A 25,973-nucleotide genomic window follows, 5' to 3' on the forward strand; every position below is an offset into this window, starting at 1 on the left:
GTGAGCCCAGTGTGTGTTCTGATAATTAGAACCAGATTACGTAACTTTTTTCCAGTAAACTTCTTAAAAAAATATTAGAAAATGATCTGTAAGAGATTTCACAACATTAACATGAAAAAAACAATTATAGCTAAAAACCGAGTCTTAAAAGACTTAAAGCGCTGGTTGTAACACTCACATGTGGAGTTAGTGTCATGTTAACTTGAAATCTGTTGATTTTGTTCCTAAAATGGTGATTTTTAATTTTTTTTTATTGTATCTTTCGACTGTCATTGTGGGATTTTACACTGGATCAAACAATCGAAAGTGATGCAGTCAACAAAACAAAGATGGTGACATGAAATGACTTTGAAATGTTTTCCAGGTTTGACTGAACAAGATGGACGAGAATAACAGAGCCAGTACCTTTTGTGTTAGTGAAATAAAAAAGGAAAAGTGCATTAATATTTGTTGAAAAGCAACTTTTTATTGTCAGTTTGAGGTTGAATTTACTCCAACGTCAACATGTCAGCGTTTTGGTTAAAGCACCTCTGTATCTAGAGTCTAGTCTAAGTCCAGCTGGACAAAAAGCTGCTGCTCTTGTCAACATGTATTTTATCTGAACATCCTCACTCACATCCTCCTGTTGTCATCTCTTCTCTACTCAGGTGATGAGGAAACGAAGATGAGCTCTGCGCTCTTCATGTTCAGCGAATCGCCCATAAACAGTGTATCTGTGGATTTATCGGAGATTCAGCCTCTGGAGCAACAACAAGGTAAATCAGACTCTTATCTTCTTCTGCACTTCTTCCTTCTCTCTCTCCTTCTATCATCACATTTCCTTCACAGTGCTGCTGATTAAAACCAGTGGCTGAGTACAATACTTACCAAACCCAGCTGCCTTGTCTCTCCCCATAAAGCTGGGATGAAGGGATGGAGGAGCAGAGAGGAGGGATGAAGTCGACCCAACATCAGAGCTCATAAAACCATATATGCCTTCGGTATAAAGTGTGGTCGGAAGGAAGGGGAGAAGGACGCAAGAGGGAGGACGGGGTTACATGTGCTGGTAGACAGAGTTCATTCCTGAGCTTAAAGAACAGAGGCGGGAAAGAGTCAGATTTATGTTTTACTAGTTGAAGAAGCTTCACGTGGAGTTCTGTGTTTAGCAGGTTTCCAGTATGTAATAGGTGGTGTACCCCCATCAACGGGTGGATGGAAACGCTTCACGAGACTGGAGCATTATCAATACGAGGTCACCGTCATGAGCTCATTGAACATCATACATTTCCATCCCAGCAGCTACAGCCGCTATTTTAACTGTAGCATCATTAGCAGTCTCACAAGAAAGGAGTCAGCCTGCATCTTTCAGTTCATTCAAAGATTTAGTTTTAGTGATTCGACATTTTAGTCATCTGGTTTTTAACAACTTCATCTGACACACAGAAAACACCGCTTCAATCAAAGTGACCATTTTATGGCTGTGACCTTTGACCTGAAACTCATAGCTTTGTGATCGACACTGTTTTGTCAAAACACTGTAAAGCAGGAGTCAGTGTGTGGATGTAAACTAATCAATAGTTTAATAGTAGAAACCTTTGACAGCAGATGAAATCGATCGTATGTTGACTGTGTAGCTTTACGTTTGAGTTTCTGTCTTATTGTGGTCAAATAACTTACATTAGCGTTAAAGCCACATTTATTTACATGATTGCTGTGAGCTGTATTTCTGTTCTGTCTATTCTGAGTCACTTTGACCAGAGATTCTGCTGCAGTGTTGAGCTGATGTGTCTTGAAAATGTCTCCAAACCACGGTAATTTCTCTGGCTACGACCTTAACAACTGTGAGGAGAACAGTCTGTGTCTTTCTATTTCTAACTTTTGTTAGTATGAGGGCAGTATGGTCCACAGACGACTGCTCTGCCGACGGAGCTGCTGCGGTTTGTTAAATTAGGTTCATTGTTGTTTTCTTCAAGTGTGTTTTAAACAGTCAAAACCTAAGAACCTACGCGCTGTGTGATCAGCATGCACCTTCTCAAAGTCTTTGAAAACCTAATGTGCAGATGGGGGAGGAGGCTGAGTGGTATGTGGTGAACATGTCTTCGTGAAGCCTCTGATAACCTAATGTGAGGACAGATGGAAGGAGGCTCGCCTCTTTCACTTCATGTAGACCTGACACATGTGAGGTCCAGGAGAGGTCCTCTGTTATCTGCATTCCCAGCAACCCTGTGCTGACCTCCTCTCCCGGGTGTGATTGATGGTCAGTAGTGTGTGTGGGCAGTGTGATAATCTAATGTGAGGATGGGTGGACACAGGCTCAGCAGTGTGTTCGCAGCATGAGTCTTTATGAGCTCCGTGTTAACCTAATGTGAGACGGGGTGAAGGGAGGCCCAACAGTGTGTAATGAGCATGAGTCTACATGAGATCTGTGATAACCTAGCATGAGGACGGCTGGAGGGAGACTCCCCTTATTCAGTCAGCACAGGAACCTTCTGTCATAAGGGTAACTAAGTGAGGAGTTGGATATTCTTCCTAAAGTCCTTGATAACTTAAAGTGAGTTATCACCAGGACTCTTCCTAGAGCGGGCCGACCGGCCAAACTGAGTGATCGAGAGAGAAGGGCTATAGTCAGGGAGGAGACCAAGAACCAGAGTGTCACTCTGAAAGAGCTTCTCTTCCAGAAGAACAACCATCTCTGCAGCACTCATCAATGGAAACCACTCCTCAGATCATGAGAAACAAGGTTCTCTGGTCTGATGGAACAAAGATTGAGCTCTTTGGCCTAAATGTAAAGGACCACGACCCTAAGCACACGGCAAAGATAACAAAGGAGTGGCTACAGGACAATTCTGTGAATGTCCTTAGTGGTTCAGTCAAAGCCCAGACTTGAACCTGATTGAACATCTCTGGATAGATCTGAACCTGGCTGTGGACCAACACTCCCCATCCAACCTTTATAAAGCTTTAGAGGTTCTGCAAAGAAGAATGAGAGAAGTGTGTAAAGCATCAGACTCAAAGACCTGAGGCTGTAATTGGTGCTAAAGGTGGTTTAACAAAGTACTGAGCAAATAAAATACTCTTAAAGCAACGGCAGGCTAAGTGTGAGGAGGTCTAACCTACCCTGAACCCTACTGAAGGAGCTGTCCTGCACAGAGGGCAACGATCTTAACACTGCACCATCCAGTCGCTTTTAATTTGAATTTCATTAATTTTGCAATAAGGCTTTAACATTAAAAACTGTGGAAAAGTGCTGTGAAAACTTTCTGGATGCACTGACCTTTGTCTGCCGACAGTAGAAAGTGGAAAAGTTGCTCTCTCACGTGAGGTCCTGAAGTGCTCCTCTGTGTTCTGCTGTTGACCCATCGTTGAACAGTGTGTGGTCAGTGTGAGGCGTCTAGATCACCCTGTCCTTCACTTTGCATGCAGCTGGTTGGTGCAACTCTTTAGTGTAAGTTGTTTTCTGAACTGACTGCATCAACCAGTAAAGAAATGCAGGAAGCTGCTTCTTGGAACATGCTCTATTCCAATCTGTGCTGTTGAGGGCGTCTGAAACGACCCCCCCCCCCCCCCCCCCCCCCCCCCCCCAGGGTCTGGATAGTTTCAAGAGTCTGTAAGCTGGGATTAGTATGACAGACATGTTCAGGGGAATGTATACATTCTTGGTGTAAACAAGGTCCAGTGTATTCCTCCTCCTACAACAAGCCTGACCTGCTTGTACAACTTGAACTCATCACTCTTTGAATCTGCAGAACTGAAGTTGCCAGCGATGATGACAAATCTTTCTGGATGGACTGTTTGTTGATCGCTGATGGCTGTACGACTCAGTGACTGATGGAGGTTAATGGAAGAGCAGATCTGGTGGGGTTAATCTTAAGCGTAAGTGGGGTTAGTCTCAGGCTTAACCTGAGACTAACCCCACTTACTGGTGGTTTCTCCCATCTGTACCTTTCACTGGCCGTACATGGTGATAAGTCAAACTGTGGGTACGTCTGAGTTTCCTGAGTGACACCAGAGTCGTGCTCTGCACTGACCTGTAACCACACCGTCACTGTGCAGATCTGGTTAACTAAATATTAACACCGTTGGCTCTGGTCATCATCTTAAGATGATCTACGCTCTCGTGTCTTGATGTTGTTGGTTTGACCAGCAGACTCTTTGCACTGGACAGATACATTTTAATATTAACCACAGACTCAGTAATGACTTTGCTTTACAAGAGCTTGATGTGTCCAGCTCTAACCCAAAGGGTTTTATTGTGCGTAACATCTTTACTGTCCAACTACTGTACTGGGATTTAGGCAAAAACCACCTTCAGTGCACAGAACTGTGTCTGAGCTCAACCACCGTGACATTGATTTCTATGCTTCTCTTTTCTTGCACGCACAGTTTGAAGGAGCACTATTCTAACCCAAGCTCTGATACACTTTCAGATGGGGGTGACTTTTAAGAGGTGTTCTGGGCTGGGGTTGTGGGTTGAGGGATTAGGTGGGTGTTTGGTATTCAGAGGGCAGGAGGTGCGTAGGTGTGGTGGCTTCAGACTAGAAGCGTCTGGTCCCGGCCTCAGACTGTATGATGTGGTGTGTTCTCCAGCAGAATCCCACTGGCTCATGATAGAAACACAGCAACAACAAAGCTAGAAAATTGGCAAGAGCACTTCCTGGATTGAAGCAACCTCGTTTAAACATTAGAGGGTAATTATACACGCCCAGACTGAGCAGGCAACCTGGCCAGACGACCACAGATCGTCTGTGAAGCTGTGATTCTTATTATTCAAATGAAGAGGTGAGATGCTGAGACTGTTTGGTAGAATAAGTCGTCTCTTCCAGTGGAGGCCACCTGTTGGAACCTCTGAGGAGAACTTACTACAGTCCATCAGAGAACTCATCAGGGAGCAGGAAATTAGTCATTTTTCATCCTCACTGATCCGCTTCATATGGTAAAAAAAAAAGAGAAACTGTGAGAAAAGAGCCATCACACCAACAGATCAATGAGAGCAGGAGACGGGTGTAAAGTGAAAATACAAAAGACACCGTCCAGTTTTAAAGAGCTGCAGGATCCAGAGCCAAATATGAAGGTTCAGATAAAAAGTGGGTGACTCACAGTTCAAAGCACCACTGAGCCAAATGTTCAGGATTTGTTCCGAATGAATTTTGTCCAAATCTCCATGAACTCACCACGCTGTGATGTGCTCCTCCTAAAATCTCCACGTGGTTTTATTGGAGGTTTAAAAACAAATGTTGACAATATGTTTCATTCATTCATAAATGATAAGTGATGTCAGAGCTGCAGCAGTTAGTAGACTGACCGACCGTCCATCTCTTGTTTTAAGGGTTGTGGGAGCAGGAGATGATCTGACCTTGGCTGAGATGTGGGCTCAGTTCTGCACACCTGTGTGCACAGGAACAAGTGAGTGAGTCCCGTCTTGTTACAGATTAATCACTGAAGTAATTCTTCAACTAAATGCTTTGACGTTCTCAGCTGTGAATTCACAGCTTTTCCCAGTCCTCTCCTTTCACTCTGCCTCGCTGTGCTGGATCATCAGCGGTGCTGCAACCCACCCCCACCCCGACTGTCGCGGCCTCATTCCAGATGTTTATGGATCTTTTCCCTCTTTCTGTGTGTTTTCTTTCTGTTATGTGCGGCCGGTTTGAATACGCTTTACCTTGTTGTCTGCTTTCTTTCTGGGTTGGGCCTGGTATAACTCAGGTTTTGGCTGTTGGTGACACCTTGAAGTAGTTCTGCACCATCAAACCTCCATATGATCAAAATGCAGCAGCACGTCTTGTTTGATCAGCCAAAGAGGACACGTTACACCACTGTTCAGATCTCTGCACTGGCTTCATTTTCAAAAACCTGCCAAAAAGAGAACTCTTGTGAAACATTCATGAACTTTCATTCATTTAGTGGAAATTCTGAAGTCTGATAGTTTCCATAACCTGACAGAAGTCTGCTGTACATATTTCTGTATATTCCTGTTTATCATCTGTGAGGACAGACTGCAGGTGATCTGTTCCACCATCCCTGCTTCAGTTCATTCTCATTACTAATGTTTGTACATAGTTCTACCATGTGATATCAGGGAGGTTCTGTATATGTCAGCAAATACTTTATCTTAATCACAATCTTACATATATCTAACATGTGGATATGTCTAAATCTAACACATCCACTGAGAGACGTCATCATTATTCTTTTGGTAACAGTCGGTACATGCTCGGATAGAATGCCGCTGTTAGACACACGTCTATTTAACACTGGTAACAGTTGGAAAATGTGATTCCTGCAGATTTTCAGTGGAATCGTAGTTTCATCAGTGACTGGTGCAGGTAAAAGAATCGTCTCAGCCACTGATCAACTACTGGACATGACGCTATGCCCCAAACTCCCTGGTGATAACGGGGATGTGGGGGTGCTCTAACAACAAGCAGTGACTCTGGTCATATGAGACGGTTGGAAGTTAAAAACTTCTTTTAGTCTTATCCACTTGAATCTGAAGCATTATGGTTATTTTTAAATCACAGGAAAGCTCACATTTTCTTTTACAATCCTGATTTTAATAGTTTACTATCAGATTGATTGTAAATCCAATCCAAACAATGTTCAGTCAGTAAGTCTGTCAGTGGGGGACTAACTGCAGCATCATTTATCTACTGCTCTGATAAATGCTGTAGATAAGTGATGCTGCACATTGAGCTCTCACAGCTGTGAGCACTCAGTGTGCAGCATCATTTATCAGCAGCTCTGATAAATGATGCTGCACTCATTGTCCTCAGTTCCCAATAGACTGAAATTAAAAGGTGTTCTGACTAATTATGCAGAGTTTTCTTCACAAAGATTTTCTGTTTTTGTTTTTTTATCTACTTGCCAAAGATTTGTCTCTAACAGAGCTCATTTTTCAACACTGAATGGACCAAGTGTCAGTGTTTCTCAATGACTTCCTAACAAAGAAAACGGTGCATAAAGGAACAAGCATCCAGTTTTTGTTGGCTTTAGGTTCTTTGGTAACTTATTTACTTTTAATTGGATCTTTCAATTCCAAAACTTTTATTTTTCCACAATAGCAAAATGTTTTAATCCTGATGAATAAGGCTGAATTGGCAACAGCTACGAGTCGAATTACAAACCCATCCGATGTTACCAGTCTCCCTGCAGTAGGAGGACGGGGGCTGGGGACCTGTCTAATTTAGCTTCTTCAATACAAGGCGATAACAATGATCTGACATCAGAAGGTTTTCACGTCTTCACTTTTTGCAGTGTATTTTGTTGTATTCAAACCATTTATCGTCCTTCTAAACCTCTGAACTACCCCCACCTCACTCCTCCTTACCCCCTCCAGGGAACAATAAGAGAACTGATCAATCAGACATTCCTCTTCAGTCTGCAGCATCAAGTCATTAACAGAAAGGAATGTTGAAATGGCAGCAAGCAGACTTCATATGGACGCAGATAAATGGACGAGGAATTACTACAACAATAAATGTCTGCTGTGGCTTTATTTGTTCTTTTAAGGCTGCAAAAAGGATCGAGTACGGATCAATTATTGGTTTTATGTCATATGTACAGTTATGTCATAGTGAAGTTTTTTGTGCTTAAAAATATTTTATTACCGTTGGATAATCAATTGTTTTAGTTATAGCTGTAAAAGTAAGTAGAACAGGACTCACAGCAGTTCTCGAACGTCGTTCTGAGCTCACTAAGGTGGTTTCAGACATTCGTGATGCTTTTTCTCTCCAACAACACTGAGACAACAGGAAACAGGTGAAGCAGGAGTTTCTTGGGTTTTTGTTTTTGTTCTCTGTGAATCTGTCCTCCAAATGTAAATATCTAAAAGGTCCACGTCCTCTAGAGCAAATCACAGCAGCATATTCTTATCTGACTCCACTGTAAACAGGACGATATCCCCGTTCAAACCATTTCATGTAACAACGCTGATAAAAGTTTCTGGATAAAAATGTGTAAAAAAAATATATATATATATATATATATCTGAGAATCACCAAAATTCATGAAGAAGTTCAAATTGATAGTGGCGACGTCTCAGCTGAGTGTCACTTCTTTCAGTAGCTGTTGTGATGCTTCAGTCTGGAAGATCTGGACTGTGACGGACAGACATTTCTAATCCTATCTGGTTTTCTTTGTGGTCCATTAATATGGATTGAATGTCCCTGTTACTGTATGTTGGAACAACAAACCAAAGCTCCACTGTCTGGACTTCAAACAGTGACTGAGGGGAGAAACATGTTGTTTTTGATCAGCTTATGAAATCCATACGTTCCTCCATCTGTTTCTCATGTCACTTGTTTGGTGCCTCTCTGTTTTTCTTTCTTTCTCTTCCTCTTCATCGTCATGCTTCCCTTTCTCTCACACTACTCATTCTCAGTCTTTTATTACCTCAGCACCGTTTTCTCACCTCTAGCATTGTGCTGTATCTCTGGGTTAAAGGGAGCAACAAGTTGTTGTTGTTTCCAGTTTCCCTCAAATCTCTAATTACATCTTCTGAAGACCTGATGAAAAGTCAAACAGCCGGTAAATGGTGTGCAGACACTCACACAAAGTCTCCTGGAAAGTCCTGTGTTTTCTGACCGGCCTCCTCGTCGTGTCGACTTTCTCACTGTGTCACCAACCTTCAGCTTTGCTTCAGTCGCAGTTAGTTGGTGTTGGTTGTAATAATCTGCTGCAATGACGTCATGTGAAGGGGAACAGTTTAAAGACACTCCCACCTTCAGCTGTGAAGTTGACTAATTAACATATATGTTGACCGCTTAATCTAAAAATGTGTGTTGTTGTGGTTCTTTTGCATGCAACTGGGTGCAGTAGGAGGACTGATAGACCGGGGTTCTCCTCCAATCACAGAAGATGTGACTGCAACCTTTCCTTAATCTAAACCAGTTGTTTGAATGCTAATTCTAATCCTAACATTGCCTTAAGCATATTTATTTAGCATAACCACAAACAAAGATTATGCTGCATTTACCTGGTGTAAATAAACTGTATAAAAACTTCAGCACGTGGTGGAATCTAATCCATGCAGTTGTACAGTGGACTTGCTCATTTACATTAAACAAGTTCCACATCCTTAACAAGAGGTGAAGGAGGGAAAATGCAGTTCCGATACACAGTAAATTACCGCCTCCCTTTCATGGTGTTGAAACTCACATCCTCCCCACAGAACGTGCTATTTCCATCTCGGCACGGTGCTCATTTGAGAAAATTTCATGAGATCTGGTCAAGCAATTTTGGGGAAACCCAACCAAAAGACTCTTTCAGGAGTTCGCCATAGAATCTGCCTCCCAGATGTTTGGATTGTCCTCGTTAATCTCTTTATGAAACTGGTTTACCACAATGGCCTCTGAGACAGAAAGGCAGCGAGACAGCTTCCCCTAAACCGGGCCCAAAAAAAGATAAGGGCAGAGACCGGAACAGGGGTCCAGCTTTCGTGGTTCTGTGTTATCCCGGCCCGGTGGACAGCATTTTGTTCCAGATGATCTGAGAATAGTCTCTTAAAGACAGAAGGAAGCTCCTCTGCATTAAAACTCAGTTATCTGTCAAAGTGGTAGGGAAATTTAAACGGCACAGTTTCAGGACTAAAATCACGAATGGAGGACGGGAATACGTTCTGTTTGCTCTTTTAGCTTCTCTGGGCCGAGGTTAGCGTTGAACGAGCTCTAAGGAGAAGCTCACACTTACACCTGACGCCGCTGCAGTCGTCAACACCTCAGTTATTGGTCTTGTTAACTAAACAGAAACGGGAGGCGGCAGATCTGATGGAGGAAAGTTTGTGGGAATCTTTAAATTTGCTTCTTGTCGTGCCTTTGACTATATAACGTGCACTTTCATACTGACTGCATCTCTGTGAACCTGCTTTCTGTGTTCAAAGTTCACCTTCTCCTAAAGGATCATCTGTAGCTCCAGTCATGTTAAAGATGTTCCAGATTCCGGCAGTAGATGAAATGTTGTGGTGCTGGAGCAGCTCGGAATAACAAGGTGTGTGTGTGTGGATCAGTGTTTCACGCCTGAGGTCTCTAACAGGGCTGTACCACGTGTGGTGGAGAACAGGAAAAGCAGAGATCCTCCCTGAGACGATGGGAGAGACGCAGCGAGCTTGAGAGAATGACACAGGTCACCCACAGGCGGGGAAGCTGTGATTAATGACATTCAAGCTGTGGCGATGTCTCCCTGCAGACCCAGCCTCCCCTGAGCGTCCCCCTCCTCCCCCTCGTCTCTTGCAGTTCACATCTGTTCTGATACTGCTCCACAGCACTGTGCTCCCAGCCAGTCGCTGTGTCCTCCCTCTGTTTGGAAACTGCACAGCTCCACACTCTGAGCCAGACTTCAGCTTAGAGCTGCACCTGGGTGGCAGCGCATCGACCTGACTCGATCAAACTTGAGGGATTTTTCCTGCCTCGCGTGTAGAAGGTGTTTTAAATATCTTAGAGCTGCTGTGAGGAATTTCACTGCACGTGAAGACTGAGGTGCCTTCAGCAGATTTCTCAGCTGGACGCAGCATGGACATCACTCACTTTTGGCTCCTCACCACAACTCTGATGCTGCTCCACCAGTATGAAGGTAAAACCCTCTTCACTGTCTGTGGAAATAGGAAGAGTGACTTCAGAGAATTAAAATATGCACGTGTCTGTCATCATCTGAGCTGATGTTCCAGCTCCTAAAATGTTGCTGTAAAAGTAAATGTGTCATTTAAAAACCCCAACCGTGCTGTATCCTTTATAAATCAGATGTATCAACGAGCAAATGATCACTTTTAATAAAATGATTGATCAGAGATCAATCTCGACCGTCAGTTTTATTAACCAGTATAAGTTGGTAAGAGAAAAGCCTGTGGCCGCGCTGATGTTTGAGAAGTCATGTCGTGCCCACCAGCGTTCGAATAGTTCTCATGTTTGACAGTCCGATGGGTGTGTCCATGTGTCTCCTGTGCAAAGAGTCGATTACCAAACAGGATTAATTGATACTGTCAGTTAAATATTAACTTGTGACAACATTTTACTGGCTGTTTGGTTTTTGGGCCTAATGTTTGAAGAGAGAGAAGCGTTAGTGCACAGGACAGGAATTAAAAACTTATCTGAGCTGATGCAGTAAGTCGACCTCACACTTGTTGGATTACAGGGAACATTTTTGAGTGAGATCTCAGCTTTGTCAGATCAAAGAGGGAACGTGTCACTGCTGTGTTACAGTTTTTCATTTTGAAGTTGTAATGACGGTTCACATCTGCGTGCACAGTGTGAGACCTGTGTGAACATTACACTGGTTCAAAGACTTGAGTCAGAAGTGACTCAACACAGAAAGTGTCACTTACACCTTTTTAGAGTTTCACCTCTGTAAAGTTCAAGAACTTGAAAGAGATTTAAAATGAATCTAGAGCTACGTTCACATTAGAACTTAGGTCGTCTTCATGTCCAACTTTAGGACGTTCAAGATCACAATTCATCATTCAGTGTCAGCACCACTGAGCCAGTAAAAATAAACCTGGACGAGAGCAACAACAAGGGTCAGTGGAGACAGTCAAGAGACAAGGAAGCTGTCTCTGGACTGAACACTGGATCTGATTACTGGGCACTAATATTAGTCTGTGCTGCAGTACCACGTCTTCTAACCTGTTTGTAATGCAGACTGTAGACTCCAAGTCCAAGCTCAACTTTAAACAGTAACTATCGGACTAGATCAGCATGCTGCTTTTGATCAGATGACCTGTTATCATAGCCACAGTTCCTCACTTGATTCATTTAACACAGTAAAACTGAAGTAGTTGTGGTTTTATTGATCAGGGGACAAGGAGCAGGACAGACCCTGGGCTCTTTATGTAATTTCCCCACCAGCTGTCTCCATGCATGTGTCCACGAGTCCACTTTAGCAACAATATCCTGATCCCTCACTGGCTTCCCACCCAGGAACATGCCAGGGTTTAGTGGGGCCAAGTTGGAGGCTCTGCTCGCTCTGCAGTAGTTTTTAACTCGCATCATCCAGGTGCCCCAGACTTTAATGATCAGTGAGCGGTGTGTACTGGAGGTGGGATGAAAATCTACAGCTACAGAAACAGGTTTGTCATAAATTACTGTTGTTTTTATGAATTCCAGGACACGGAGGCCGACTGTCCTGTCGCCTGAGGAGAGGTGTGTTGCTACCTAAGCTGACTTTGTCGTTATGAAATAGGGTTTGTGGCGTACAGAGAGCGGGTTTATTACTGTAACAGGGAACATCTTTACCAAGGTGGACCACGCTGAATTCATCCACAGCCGCCTCCATCGGGTTAAATAAATATTTTTAGTGTAGAGTCTGTGTTAGTGGAAGGGCCTCAGAGGAATCTCCAGCAGCCTCCTGTCAACATCTCGTCTCTTCTCTTGCTCTACTTTTCTTCAACCACTCGTTCACTGCTCCTACCTTTTCCATTTCCACTCCTCTTCTCACTGTTTTTCTTTTTTCACTACGCACCCTGTTCCTTTGGTCTTAATTAGTTTTGCCTGTTTGGTGTTCATCATGTGTGACACCCAGACATCTGAAGCCTGTTAAGGTTTCTTTGATGAAAACAATACTTAAAAATTACAAGACGGCACCAGATGATCTGTCTACAAGAATTTAAGAGATTAAATTAAACCTAACAGCCCGTGTTAGTACAGGAACGACTGACCGAGTTAGTGAAGTGAAAGTAAACCTGCAACACACTGTTTGTGCCTCTGCAGGGTGGCTCCAGCAGGAAGTCCGTCTGGTCTGGTCTTGTCTTGAAATGGTTTATTTCATGAATGTATTAAGCAGTGGATGAATAATCCAAACAAAGACAAACAAAACCTGCCCACAAAGATACTGTGAGCATCAAATATATTGTTTTTCTTTCTGTAAAGAAAAGTCACTTAAAATAATTCATGAGCTCCATGATGTCTTAACGTTAAAATGTGTTTCAAAAGACTAAACAGTAGAGTGACCTCCTCCCCTGACTAATCTAGTGATGTTGAAACAACCTGACTCTGTAAATCATGTCATGTGAAGAGTTTTTTTTAGGAGAGTCGAAGTATAAGGAATGGATTGAACATTGTTTTTGGTCTCTTCTAATGTCAGCAAACATGTTCTCGCTGCCAAAGCCAAAGGTTCGTATGTCATTATGGCACCGTGTAATTATGTGGGGCTACAAGTTATGTAAAACTAACACATGTGGAAGCTGGTCCTGATCAGAATTCAGGCTCTTTACTGGGTTTGTTTAACCTACAGCAACCTGTGCCGGAGTACTGCGTGAGACGTTTATACCAAAGTGTAAAAGTACATTTGTTTTCTGAGAACTTCATTCAGGATTTTAAATCAAGTCAAAGGTGGACACGTTAGTAGCACCAGAGTCGAGGGGACAGATGTAAATAGTGCACGTTTAAGGCACGGTGCCAGGAACAGGAATTATTTAGAACACTGCACCTCTGGTCTCTAAACATATTATCGTCAGAGGATTCGTGCCAACAGTCGGTTGTGCTGTGCCAGCGCTGTGATGAGCTTCTGTTAGCTGCTACCAGTCGTTCTAAAGTGGATTTGCTGTATTACAGCTCATCTGACCCCACAGGGAAACAGCTTAGTATGCTCTCCTCACGAGGACCACTGTCCACTCATAGGTAACCCAGCAGTTCTCCAACGTTTCATCACGGCTCCCTTAACGGTGCAGTAAGTGTCCAGATTAATTAGTACAGACTCTTTTTTTTATTGCTGGATTGGAGACTGATCCCATCAGGTGTGCACTCAGATTACTTTCATGTATAAAAATGTTCTTTCTTAGTCAGGTAACTGTGAAAGTAGAGACTCGGTTCACAGGTTGTTCACTCCTCAGGTTAGTTACAGTGATGGAGGCAAATATCTTGAACTCAAGTCACAAATCAGGACTCGAGTCGCCGTGACAGAAGATTTAGACTGTGTCTGTGACTTAACCCCAGTAACTCATGATTTCACTTGGACTCGAGGCTTTTGACATCGTGTCCTCCCCAAACTCAACAATTTAAAAAGTGTGATGTAAAAAAAAAAAAGCTAATCATCTCTTAATTTCTCTGACAACAGATAAAAAGACGTATTTGAGTGTGGAAGAAAACACACACAATCACTTCTTTAGGACTTGGACTCTGGACTCTGGACCCAGTCCCTCTGGATATGGATGTAATTCGTAGCCGTGTTTGACATTGTGGTCTATGTGAACTAGAACACACTCCTTCATGTTACATTTACATTTGGTTGTGCAGCTTTATGAACAGTGAGCCGTTTATCTCCAGTCAATAAGCTGCATCAGTTGAATGCAGCTCGATTTAGATAAATTCTTAATATCCATCTCCTGGTTTCCACAGTTTAAGCCAGAAAATACATGTATTTAATATTTCTGATTTCTATTTTTACTTGAATCCACACCAAGCATAACATACTTTCCTTAACCCTGAGAAGGATTCCAAGCTGTGCTCCCTCTGGAGTTCACGACTGGTTCTCACACTTCATCAGGTCCAGTGGTGCTTAACTGTCCTCAGTGACTCGTCAGGGATTGTTGATGAAGTCAAAGTCAGTTTTACTCTCATGAGTCCAGAAAGATTCCTCCAGCCTTTCAGGGGCTTTCAAAGCTACAAATTAGGCTGACAGTTTACATTGGCTTTCACGTTGGCTTCAGCTCCTTTATTATCTCCCGAGAAAGTCGAGTCCACCAAGACACGAATATCAGAATAGACGTGAAGTACTTGGTGGTGTATTTAAAGTGCACAATGATGCTTAACTGCTCACACATGTTGAGGTTTGGCAAATTCATCAGCACAATAAACAACAAACTCGGTTCACAAAACAGTCTCGAGTTCTGCAGAATTATAAAGAATAACTGTATGTAACTCATCCATCCAGCAGGAGAACTGAGGACATAACATGATCTGGAATATTGTCCCTGCCGGCCAAACATGACGACAACTGGAATAATAATTAGCATCTTGTAGGAAATAATGTTTCACTTCTCATGTGACTGAAGAGCGTGATTTACAATCACAGGAAAGCAAACACACGTTTTACTAAATGAGATGCTAAATTCCTACATTTATCACAAAACAGGCGCCCGATAAGAAAACAGGTGAATAGAAAGAGCTGAGGTGAGGAGCAGAGTTTAAAATCTACTGTGGAGATGTTCCTCCACCTCAAGTCCAAGTCACAGCAGCTGTTTGTGCTGTTTGTGAATCACCAATGACAAAAAGAGGTTTAAGAAAGTTGACTGCAGGTTTGGTGGATTCCTGTGTTGCAGAGACGAGTCCAAATAAATAAAGTCATGATAAATCAGGGTTGCACAGATGGACTGTTTTGAATGTAGGTGAAGCCGAGAGGTGATGGATGATGGGTCAGAGTCATGGACAGAGGGCGTCAGGAGGAGGAGAGCTCACCTATGACCTCTCACTCTGTCTTGTGTGGTGTTAGATTCTAATAGGAGCCTGTTTCTGTTGAATATGTGTAAATAAAAATCACTATGATGCTGAGTAGTGAGGATTAGTTTAAATGTTGTTGCTCTTTACTGGATGTGCAGCAATCACATGATTCCTGTTAATGTCTTTGCAGAGTTTGCATTTTGAGACGTGTGCAGGACGTCGTGTTTTGTCTTGTTGGTGTTTTTTAAAGCTAAATTACACATTACTGAATCTATGATGGTTGGAGGCTTCTACCTGCAGTCCGACTCCTGCCCGTCCAAACAGCCAGCTCATGGATTAGGCAGCTAATCCACCTGTTTATTGTCAGATATTGTCAAACCCTGCGGAGCCAGGGTTTTGGCCTGGCCGTTTCCAAACAATGCAGGAGTATGAACCGGGGTTTTGCCCCTTAGGTTTTCCCACAGATAAAAAACTAATGCAGGAATTTGCATGAATGCTTGCACATGGACGCAAAGAATGTAAGTTTCTGGGTGCTGGCACACAAATACCTGCACTCCAAGACCAGAAAATACTTCATTGAATCATGCGGAAAGAAAACAAGCAGCACAGTTCGATCCAAACTAATGTCTGTAAAAATGTGTACTTCTACATTCATGAAGTATGATCTGTTCACTTCAGCAAAGGAACAACAAACCGCTAACACTCAGCATGGAGTCTGACGGACCATTCGCTCCAGTACAACAGAAGGTTGGCTCATATCCAGGCACGGCTTTCTGTGACATTAGAGAAAGAAAATCAAAGTGTCGCGGCAGCTGTTGCTTTTTAAATTTCCAATCAAAATGTGAGTAAGAAGATTAAAAGATTATTCAGGTCTGGTTTGAGTTTCCATAAAATTCCTTGAGATTTTCTCCAGTGAACATTGAACGACTTCACGATCTGGTTGAGCACAATGTGGCTTTCTGTGACTACAGGAACAATATGACTGATTGAGGTTTCTCTGCGGTTTGGCATCTATTAACAGACAATGAACATGAATTTAAAGATCTGTGGTGTTTGTTTTAACGTCTTTGTTCTTTGCAGTGATTCTGCCGTCTTCTGGCAGCTGCTCTCTGAACCGGACTCGGTGACACGGAAGGATCTAAACAACGGGTTCTGATGTTTACCAGGATTGTTGTTCACATTGTTACAGCACATATTGTGGTCTGTTGGTGGCAGACAACGACTTTGTGGTGTTATTTGTTCCGCTAAGAACGAGAAGCATAGTCTGACTAATCGCGGTTTAACAAGGACTCATGGAGCTGCTCGAAACTCCAACTGTGCCTGGTTGTTGGTACATGGTTCCACACAAAGGAGCGGTACCCAAATTCAAAAACATAAAAATATGTTTGTCCTGCTCTAAAGTCTGAAGTTTGAGTGTGATGTGTAATGGTGGTGGGGAGGGAGAGAGTGGATCGGCAGGATGGAAAGATGGAAACTGACCTGTGCTGCTATGTAGCTGGAGACAGACTGAATCTGCTTCATGTCAATGTGAACAATCATTTAAACACGTGCAAATGCTCGCCGCAGGTGCCTGCAGATGTGGGATTCAGAGGTCATGTGCATCGCACTGGAGTCTCTGAAGTCGAGCTACGAACTTTCATTTATGAAAAAACGTGTTGAGTTAATATCTGCTGCATGCGTGACGACTCAGGTGTGATGGAAGTGATTAAAGCAGCTGCTCGATCTTCTCTGTTTGAAACTGTAACAGAAATTGGATCTTGAATAAGATGAATTTTGTACTAACATCTATAGAAAATTAAAAATATGTATTATAATACATATATAACGTGCTTCCAACAACCTCACTAACCCTAAGCTGTGTTTTTAACCACTCTCCATCATGACAGTGAGCTGACAGTTGAGGACTGTTGATGAACCAGCTGTGTGATGAGAGGTCGAGCGGTGGGGTTACAGGAGTGACCCAGCCCCCCCGCTGCTCATCAATCAGCTCATTAAGCTTGAAATGAGGAGCTACATGCAGTTTGATCCCTGTTATTGTAGATCTTGAAATGAAGCAACTCTTCCCACCACACGGCTGGAGACGGTATTTAACATCTGTGCACGTATGTGAATTTGAGTTGGGCACGTTTCAGTTCATGTTCCTGCTGTAAAGCAACATTTAGTGAAATATGCTCGTAGCGTAACCATAACCCTCTCTGGTAGATCAGTAGTATCTGTCTGGATAGAAGGGGTTCGTCGCTCTAAAGTACGTCGACGGTAACAATAAGGATGAAGAGCATCAGTTGCTCATTGAGCCAAACCTCCAACCTGCTTGTTTAACTTGTGTCTGAACCAGAGTCAGCCCAGCACAGGAGGCTGTGTGTGTTCTTTGGAGGTGGAGTGATGACCATGGATGAAGTGTGACATCTCCATGCCAAACGGATTAGAGCTGTAGCTCTTCAGCAGCAGCACAAAACACCTCAGTTCAGTCCAGTTTGGTTTGGCAGGTCAGAACGTGACCTTGCAAACCAATGAGAAGGTTGTTTTTTGCTTTCTGTGTATTTTTGCTGCAACGTAAACTCGAGATAAGGAGACGGCGTGGCACTCTCTGCTGAAACCTGAGAGTTTAGTTTCCATCTGGAGAGTGTTGCTCTCTTCAGACTGATTCCGTATCTCTAACATATCTCTAATCCAAAAACAGATGTTCTAAAAGTCCTTTTATATCTTTTATCTGTTTTTCCATTTAACATGCTGCTTCAGCAAATCTCAGTTCATCAAGTCTCAAACCGTTCATTAAAGGAACATTTCAGCTTTTACCCAAAGAGAAGTCTATGATGTTGGCCCCTCACAAAGGTCAGGAGGTCATATTGAAGCTGGTAATTGTGGTAGTTTTAGGGGCCTGAACCAGAAAGCAGGTTTAACAAACTCCTGAACTGTGATTCAATGAACCCTGACACGTCCGACACACTCCTGATGTTTTGGTGATTTGTGTTTGAATGTGAACTTTTCACATCAGCCTAAATGTTTAACATTTAAAAATCTTAACAGGTAAAAACTGAATTGGTGTTAAATCAAGTTAACATTACTCACAGGTAACCCTCAGGTCTCTGCACAGATTCAGCAAAACAGTGACGGTTCTCCTCAAATTCTATTGAATATAAAAATTTAAACATCTGTAGGCAAATTGTCCGTCAGGATGTGGTTGATGGAGATGAACCATGGGATGTGATGTCGTTGGAGGCTGAGTGGGAAAGCACGATGGAAATGAGGAAATGATTTTTATTAGTTGCATGTCTTAATGTGAGGGAGGTTCCGGTCTCCTCACTGTTCCACAAAGATCTGACGTACTATCTTCACTGGGGAGTTAAGAAGGCCATCTACATCAAACTGGAGTAACCACCACAAAACTGATGAGCTGGTCTACGACACCACTTATCACACCTTAGCAAAGGCTTCACATGATGAGTGGGTGGAAGAACAACCCTCTCCAACCCCCAGGGTGTGAACAACTCCACAGACATGTGAAGCCTGGGACTCCCCACCAGCCAGTTAACACTGAAGAAACCGTTCTGTTCAATAATGAAGACTATAAAATCCAGTTGAAAGCCCTGATTGAAGCCAGTAAGTGGAGCTTTCCTGTAGCTCTGTTTACATGTGTTAGCTTCAATTATTACAATGTGTTGAATTCTGAATGTTGGCGTCTGTACTGGTTGTTTTTGAAGTTGGTGATTGAGGACATAGGGCTTTTTATTTGTTCAGTTTCTGAGAACAAAAGGCATCAGTTGAGCATCTTTCCACACGTCAGACCGGCAGAGCTGGGATGTGACAGTTCCTCTTACATCAGATGTTCTGGGGGACACATACAGGACGGAGCTGCAGCATTTATGCTGAGAAGAGGTGGTATTCTGTCCCGATGTGTAAATGGTGTAATCCTTCTTTAGGGGCCCAAATATTCCCCTGTGTGCACTGAGAGCAGATCAAAGGCTGTCTGTGACTCTGGGCTTTACGGGCTCTGTCTGTCTCTGTGAGAGCGTGAGCGTGTACGGTACCATTTCTGCTCATGCTGTGGTTGTTGTGCTGTAAAGTGTGCAGAGACCGGGAGCTGTGCCACGAGGCCCGAACTAAAAAACAAAGGAAGAGACGAGTCACACACTCTTAAAGTAAACTCACACCAGCTGTGTCAGACTGTATTATGTCACTCGAAGTACTGTACCCAGCTGAGCCTTCACACGGAGCTGGCCTGAAAGCTGAAGATTTAGGTTTCTTTAAGAACATCACCTGAGCAGGGACGGCTCCAGTACAAAAATGAAGAGCCTAATAAAAACAACACGTGACTAACTTCTCTTTTCCATCTGGGTTTTTCAGCTGCATCCTTTTCTGACACAAGTCCCACAGTGGAGGAGGGCCCCGTGGCGCAGCTCCCCCACACGGCCCACCGGCGAGAGAAGCGCTGCTCATGTGAGAACCAGAAAGACAAGGAGTGCATTTTTTTCTGCCACATTGGAATCGTCTGGGTCAACACTCCGAGGTGGGTTCGCCGTCAGCGAGAGAAGAAAATTAAACACTGGGTTTTCTTTGAGTGGATCCACAGTAACGAAACACGGGAACGTTGTGATATATTTTACAGCTGTAAAATGGGACAACGAAACAAAACACAGATAAGAAGCAGTCAGTAATCTGTCTGCAGCCTCAGAGGGATGTTCAACATTATGTTTGAAGTAGTAGCTGGGAGCTTTCTGAGGAGGTGCCCGCACAGCAGCTCAAGTCCAACGAAGACAAATGATCCAGTGTTTGACCACAGAGATGGTTTCTGGGTTAGAGTCTTACAATTAACATTATCAGTGAATTAACACTGTGTTAACACGTTCAGATTTAATTACATGACGAGAGATTTGACATTAAAAATGTATAAATGACATAAACAAAAATTAGTTTATTCATAAAAAATATTGAGTTTAGTTCAATGTTTCCTAACTCACTCTCTTTAAATGTAAAATACACTGATCCCCAAGTAGAAAAATGACATGACGCCCGTCTCATGTAAGAGTTCATGTAAGTGTCTTTGTTTTTAAAGAAAATGGAATTCCTCTTGTTGAGCGATTCCTTCATGAGTAAAGAGAAAATAAAAAGAGAAACACTGAACATAAATGGAAATAGTGGAGCTGACCTCAGTGAATCTGAACAGTCCAAAGTGGACACAGGTGTGTCTGTATAAATGAAATAGGATGTTCACACCTGTGTGTACCGTCACACGGTGCATGTTGACACTAGTTCTCTGCAGTGCACCTCCTGGTGGAATGTCCCTGAAGATCATCTGAGGCCTGGTGGGGACACTAAAGTACAGACAACAGGATAAAGAGTAAGACCGCTGAGCTGGGTTCGCTGTCAGTAGAGAACAAAAACCTTCAGTCTTTTGGTTTGATCACTTCCTCAAGGACTTAGGAAGCATGTGGAAGACGTTAGTCTAAGCTGAGCAGCCTCCTGGGGGAATTCAAAGCCTGAAAATACCAGCATGGGGTCCCTCCACAGAATTAACCAGGGTGACCCGAGACCCTACACACCTCAGGAACCAGATTATAGTGTAGCCCCCCCTCAGAGGCACATCAGTGGCTGTAGGGGCCCTAAGAGATGCTCCCATGGTGGGTATGAGAGAGTAGGTTGTTAGTTATTAGTTATTAGTGATATCTTTTTGGCCACGTCACCTGCGCCGAGTCAGAAAAACATCATGTTAACGTTATTTCATCCGGACAGGAGCCTCTGTTGTTGATTTTAAGGTTCACTTCATATGTTTGAGTTGTTTTGCTTCAAACTGGACCGAGACGCAGCGCCACAGTTTCACAATTGGTAGTAATTAACTTCATTTTAGCTCAGTGTGCACAAGCAATGAGCAGCAGTTAGATGTGGTGGAGCTAATAAGAAAGCACACCTTCCTAACGAAGGATAATTTCTGCCATGTTTCCTTGCTGTTCTAAATAGCCTGTTTTAACCCTTTAACACGAACCCTGCGAGGAGACCACAAAGAGTCTCAAATTACTGTGGTTGGACCCTGATCGGCACCACCGCCTGCTCCTAGGTTTCCAGGTACTGAAAGCTGAGCTCACGATAAAAAGCTGAGACACATCTGTAATATTTATTTACTGCTGTTCAAAGTCGCTCTGATGATTCAAATGTTTCATAAGTACAGCTCCTAATGACTGTGACCAGGACTTTCCTTCTTCCAGTGGCATCAACATTATCAGCGGTAATGATTTGACTCTGCTTCCCAAATTATAGACTGTTCCCGACGGTCACACTGAGCTGCAGCTTCCTGAATGTCCTGGCAATAACTCACATTTAAATGAATTAACTTTGGGGGAAAAGGAGCAAGGTGTCACCAAAATAGCTTCCAGAGATGATCCAAAAACAGCTCCTGCAGCGGTGAGACCCTCTCACTAAGTCTCTAAGATTGTTAGTTTAGTCTAAACATAGCAGTGTGATAAAATGGTGCTGCCTTCATCATAAAGAGGGTTTAAACAGCAGTGGTAGTGCCCACCATGACTTACTGTACCACTAAACTCTGTGGGCCACAGGGAGATCCTGAGAGCTGTTTTCTTCTGCAGCTAAAAATACCAGCTGCTTTTAAAGATTAAAATATACTCGCTAACTTATCTTAATGTGGGGACGTGGTGTGGAAGACTCGGCTCACAGATCTTTGTTTTGACACTTTCAGTTTTTGAACCAATCAGAAACGAGCAGCGGTTTCATCCAGTTTGCCTTCGTTGTGCAGAAACAAGAGTCAAACAGCATCTTACCAGGTGTGACGTGCTCGCACACACGTGCACGTACATTAAGTGGATTAAAGTTATGGAACATCTTTATAAGATGGTGTGAATCTTAGAACAGAGATGTAAGTGACTGTCATGCTGCTGGTTCTGAACCAAACAAACAGACACCGTTTATCTACACCTTCAAACATCTTTACATTGATTATGGATTATTCTTATCAAACTAAGCCAGTGGAAATCAGTGGAATCACAGATGAATGTCTGTATCCATCCAACAAAGCTGCGATCCAAACTAAGGACAGAAAACCTCCTCCAGGATAAAATCACCTTTGGTGAACTCAGAGAAACACAGTTGACATAACTTCTGCCGTTCGGTGGACACATTCATCCAAAGGAACGAAGCCAGGCAACATAAAACTATGATTTGATTTGATTTTATACAATATGCTAAAATGCTGCGACTCAGTTTCCATGACCACGTTGTTGTTTTAGCTCATTCTCCTTTAAGACCTTAATGCCGCGGTTGTCAGGTTTGGACAGTTGCAAACATTCCTGCATTAGATGGATGTCCTGGTTTGGAGCACAGTGATTCCTTAAAGGTGGAGAGGTTGTTGTAGTTCACTACCTGTCATAGGCCCAACATTCATGTTTAGCTTTAGTCAGTAATCTTAACTGGAACTGTTCCCTAACCGCAGCCATGATTAGTTTTAGGAATGTTTAAGAAATGTTGGTATCTTCAAGATGAAATCCAGATTGTCCAGAGTCGTCCAGTATCAGAGTGAACGAAGCAGCAGTGAGCAGAGAGAAGCTGGTCGAGTGTTGGCAGCAGAGAGATGAAAGGTATCAGCGACCACACAGTGGAAATAGGACCCACATGTTAATTAGAAAGAGACGATGGGACCACTAATGGATTTATCCCAACTGGACTGAAACCTCAGTTCTGTCCAACTACTTGTCCCAGAGACCTGAGTTCAAACATGCGACACAAGTGGTGTCAAACAATGAAGCAGGAAGCTTTGTTTTATTTTAAGGTCCCCACATAAATGTAGTGCTGGTTAGCCACCGGCATCTGCTGGCAGTTCTCCCCGTGGTCTAGTTAACTCCACCACTAACGCAGCAGTGGATCCACCTCTAACACAGAGCCAGCACAGAACTGTCGCTGTGGTCAAACTGGCTCCAGATGGATCAGCAGCTCGATGCTTCGCTGCAGCCACACAGCAGGAAAAGAGGCTCGACTGGCTGTTGATGCCTCCTGAAGCAAAACTACCTTCAGACTAAAGCGTCAGAGCAGACTTGTAATGCAATAACAGCGTGGATGACGCCACACGGGGCTGCAGAAAGACTTGGACTAGATCCAGCTCTCTTCATCGCGGCCCCCGCCCCCCGCGGTGCCCGTCTCCACTGCATAAACACAGTGAGTCAGTGTGACTGCGGTTTAAGGCCCAAGTCACACGTCCGCTGTGCTGCTGTTAACACAGTGAGAGGACGTAGTGTGAATATATAACCCGGTGTTTTTGTCTTCCAGCTACGTGGTTCCTTATGGATTTGGTTCAGTGAGACTCAGGAGGGAGCTGAGCCGGTGCCTCTGTGAGGACACACAGGACGCCAAGTGTCTGAGCTTCTGCTCCAACCAGACACAAAGACGGTAAGGACACACACAGACCAATGAAAGCATGGACACACCACAGGGGCACAGAATAATAAACCAACCCCGTCCCCACTGTCTCTCACCAATCGCTCTTCCTCAGAGGAGAAAAGTCTATGTTGAAGAAACAACTGAAGAAGTACAGAGCTGCATTCTGGGAGAAAAGGAGCCGACATGCACTCAAACACCAGACCTGAGGGGGAGAGGCACAGTGAGAGCCGCTCGACTCGACGGATCCCAAACACCAAAAATGGACCCTTTTGTTCATGTACAGTGTGTCTGTGAATTTATTTAGAAGCTAGTTTCAGAAGAGGAGGACTGACTGCTGATGAGCTCATCTTCATCATCTTCAACTCCCTTCAAGTGTCTGACAGAGAACTCGAAGGGAGTTGAAGGAGTTGAACCTGCGACCTTCCTGTTATCAGATGATCTCATGTGATTTATAGCAGCGAGGGACAGAAAATATTTCAGCTGAGTCTGATTGATACACAGAGAAAAGCATTTACAACTTTTTGTGTTTTAATTTGAAATTCTTCAGTCAGCGACGGCTCCGCTGCTGTGAACTGAAAACCTCACTCTCAGATCCCCAAACCGCTCATTTCATCATAGAAGAACATTTGCAGAGTGGGATAAAGTGAGCAACAGACGAGTACGATGTTGAATTCATTTTTTCCCTCTTTGCATGTTGATTTTATGTTTTATTTCAATCTGTGGTGACCTGGACTGTTGCAGAGGGACAAACTTTACTGAGCTGCAGTGAACGACCTCTGGATGTCAGCTATGAATATATGAAATAATCAACTTTACGAATTAAATAGCTTCAAGAACTTATAATGGGACGATTAATTAATGAGAAGTTTTATTCTTTAAATAAAATACCACAAAGAAAAGATGGCAGATCAGGGTTTGGTGGTTTGGCTCCTGTCGTGGGTTCAAACCTCCCACCTGGTGCCTCCCAGTGTGGAGTTGGCGTTTGGACCTTGTTCCTGTGGGGGTTTCCTCCTCCCTCAGTTCATGACTCCATAGGCGAGAAGAGTCTTTTACTGTGAAATGCAGCTGAAGAGATGAGCGATGAGAAGCGACTGTGACCGTTTCAAGTCTCTGCAGCTTCACACAAATGAGCTCAACACATAGTAAGATCAGAAAATGGTCCTTCTGTATAATGTGGGACATGAACAGTGAGCTGTGAGGTTTTCAGACGCAGTGACCAGAGTCCTGTGCTGATCAGTCAGTCGTCCTGTTCTCAGAGCTGAATGTGAATAATAATATATCTGTTATCTGTTGTAACCTGTTGGAGAATCTTTATATTTTCACAAGAAAGCATGAAACAACAGCACAGTTATGACTTCATGTAACCAGGGTCTTTTATTTATAAAAGTGTGTGTAAACCAGTCATATATATATTTACTGACACTGAAGGAGCTCACAGCTGATAGTCTGTCTGTGCATGTGGAACATGAATTAAAGGAAACACTTTAATCAGAGTTTAGCATCAAGTCAGTTCAACTTCTGGGACATTGATCTGGTCAGTTAAGTAGGTTGTTAATCAGTTTCAGGGTTGTAGAAGGTCCTTAACCCATCAACAGGAGGAACAGGATGAGCACTGTCAGAGCCAAATGACCTCCAGCAGGTTGGATCAGAACCAGCAGCCAGCATGACGATCACCCTTGAATCATATGTTTGGTCATACGGCAGCTTGCTGTTGAGTTTCTGGAATGAAATTTGAGTAAAATGAACTGAACTGCTGCATCATTTTCCTACTTTGATTCAACCCTCTGTAGGTCGATCGTTTTCATTTCCATCAAGCGATGTGGCCTCTTTTCTTCCATATCAGTATAAATATTCAGAATGATTTTTCCCCATTGAAATCTCATGTTTTTAAGTGTTCCTTTAATTTTCTTGAGCAGTGCATGTCGACCTCTCAGCAGCACTACAAGTGTCATCATCAGAATCTCAGTGGGAATGTGGCCACATCTCTCTCACTGTTCTAATAGAAAACCATCTGCTCTTACTTCAGGCAGCACGTTTTAAAGCCTGGGAACAGTTGAAAAATGGATCCAGATTTGACCACTAGGTGGCAGGAAAACTTTGGGTGTCATCATACTTAAGATACTTCAGATGGATTTACTACATTTAGTGCAAATTACTAAACTGTAGTAATATTTGTAGTACAAATATTTGAGCTCTGACATAGATAAAAGGGTGGATAGTGAGTAGTGTTGTTGAACTTGTTAATTGATTAAGAGC

The 25,973-nt window shown here is 43.2% G+C and overlaps 1 protein-coding gene across 1 annotated transcript; it reads left to right on the forward strand.

The window, feature by feature from the left end:
• The first annotated feature begins 724 nt into the window (after positions 1-724).
• On the forward strand, positions 725-25,225 carry si:ch211-202p1.5 (uncharacterized protein LOC103909337 homolog). Its single transcript, XM_026341606.1, has 5 exons — positions 725-755; positions 5,306-5,382; positions 19,683-19,845; positions 23,607-23,726; positions 23,830-25,225. Exons 2-5 carry the CDS (start codon positions 5,343-5,345, stop codon positions 23,921-23,923), a joined length of 417 nt encoding a protein of 138 aa, XP_026197391.1. The 5' UTR covers positions 725-755; positions 5,306-5,342; the 3' UTR covers positions 23,924-25,225.
• Positions 25,226-25,973: the final 748 nt, after the last annotated feature.

The sequence above is a fragment of the Anabas testudineus genome, chromosome 24, assembly GCF_900324465.2.
Source record: "Anabas testudineus chromosome 24, fAnaTes1.2, whole genome shotgun sequence".
Classification (NCBI taxonomy): Eukaryota; Metazoa; Chordata; class Actinopteri; order Anabantiformes; family Anabantidae; genus Anabas; species Anabas testudineus.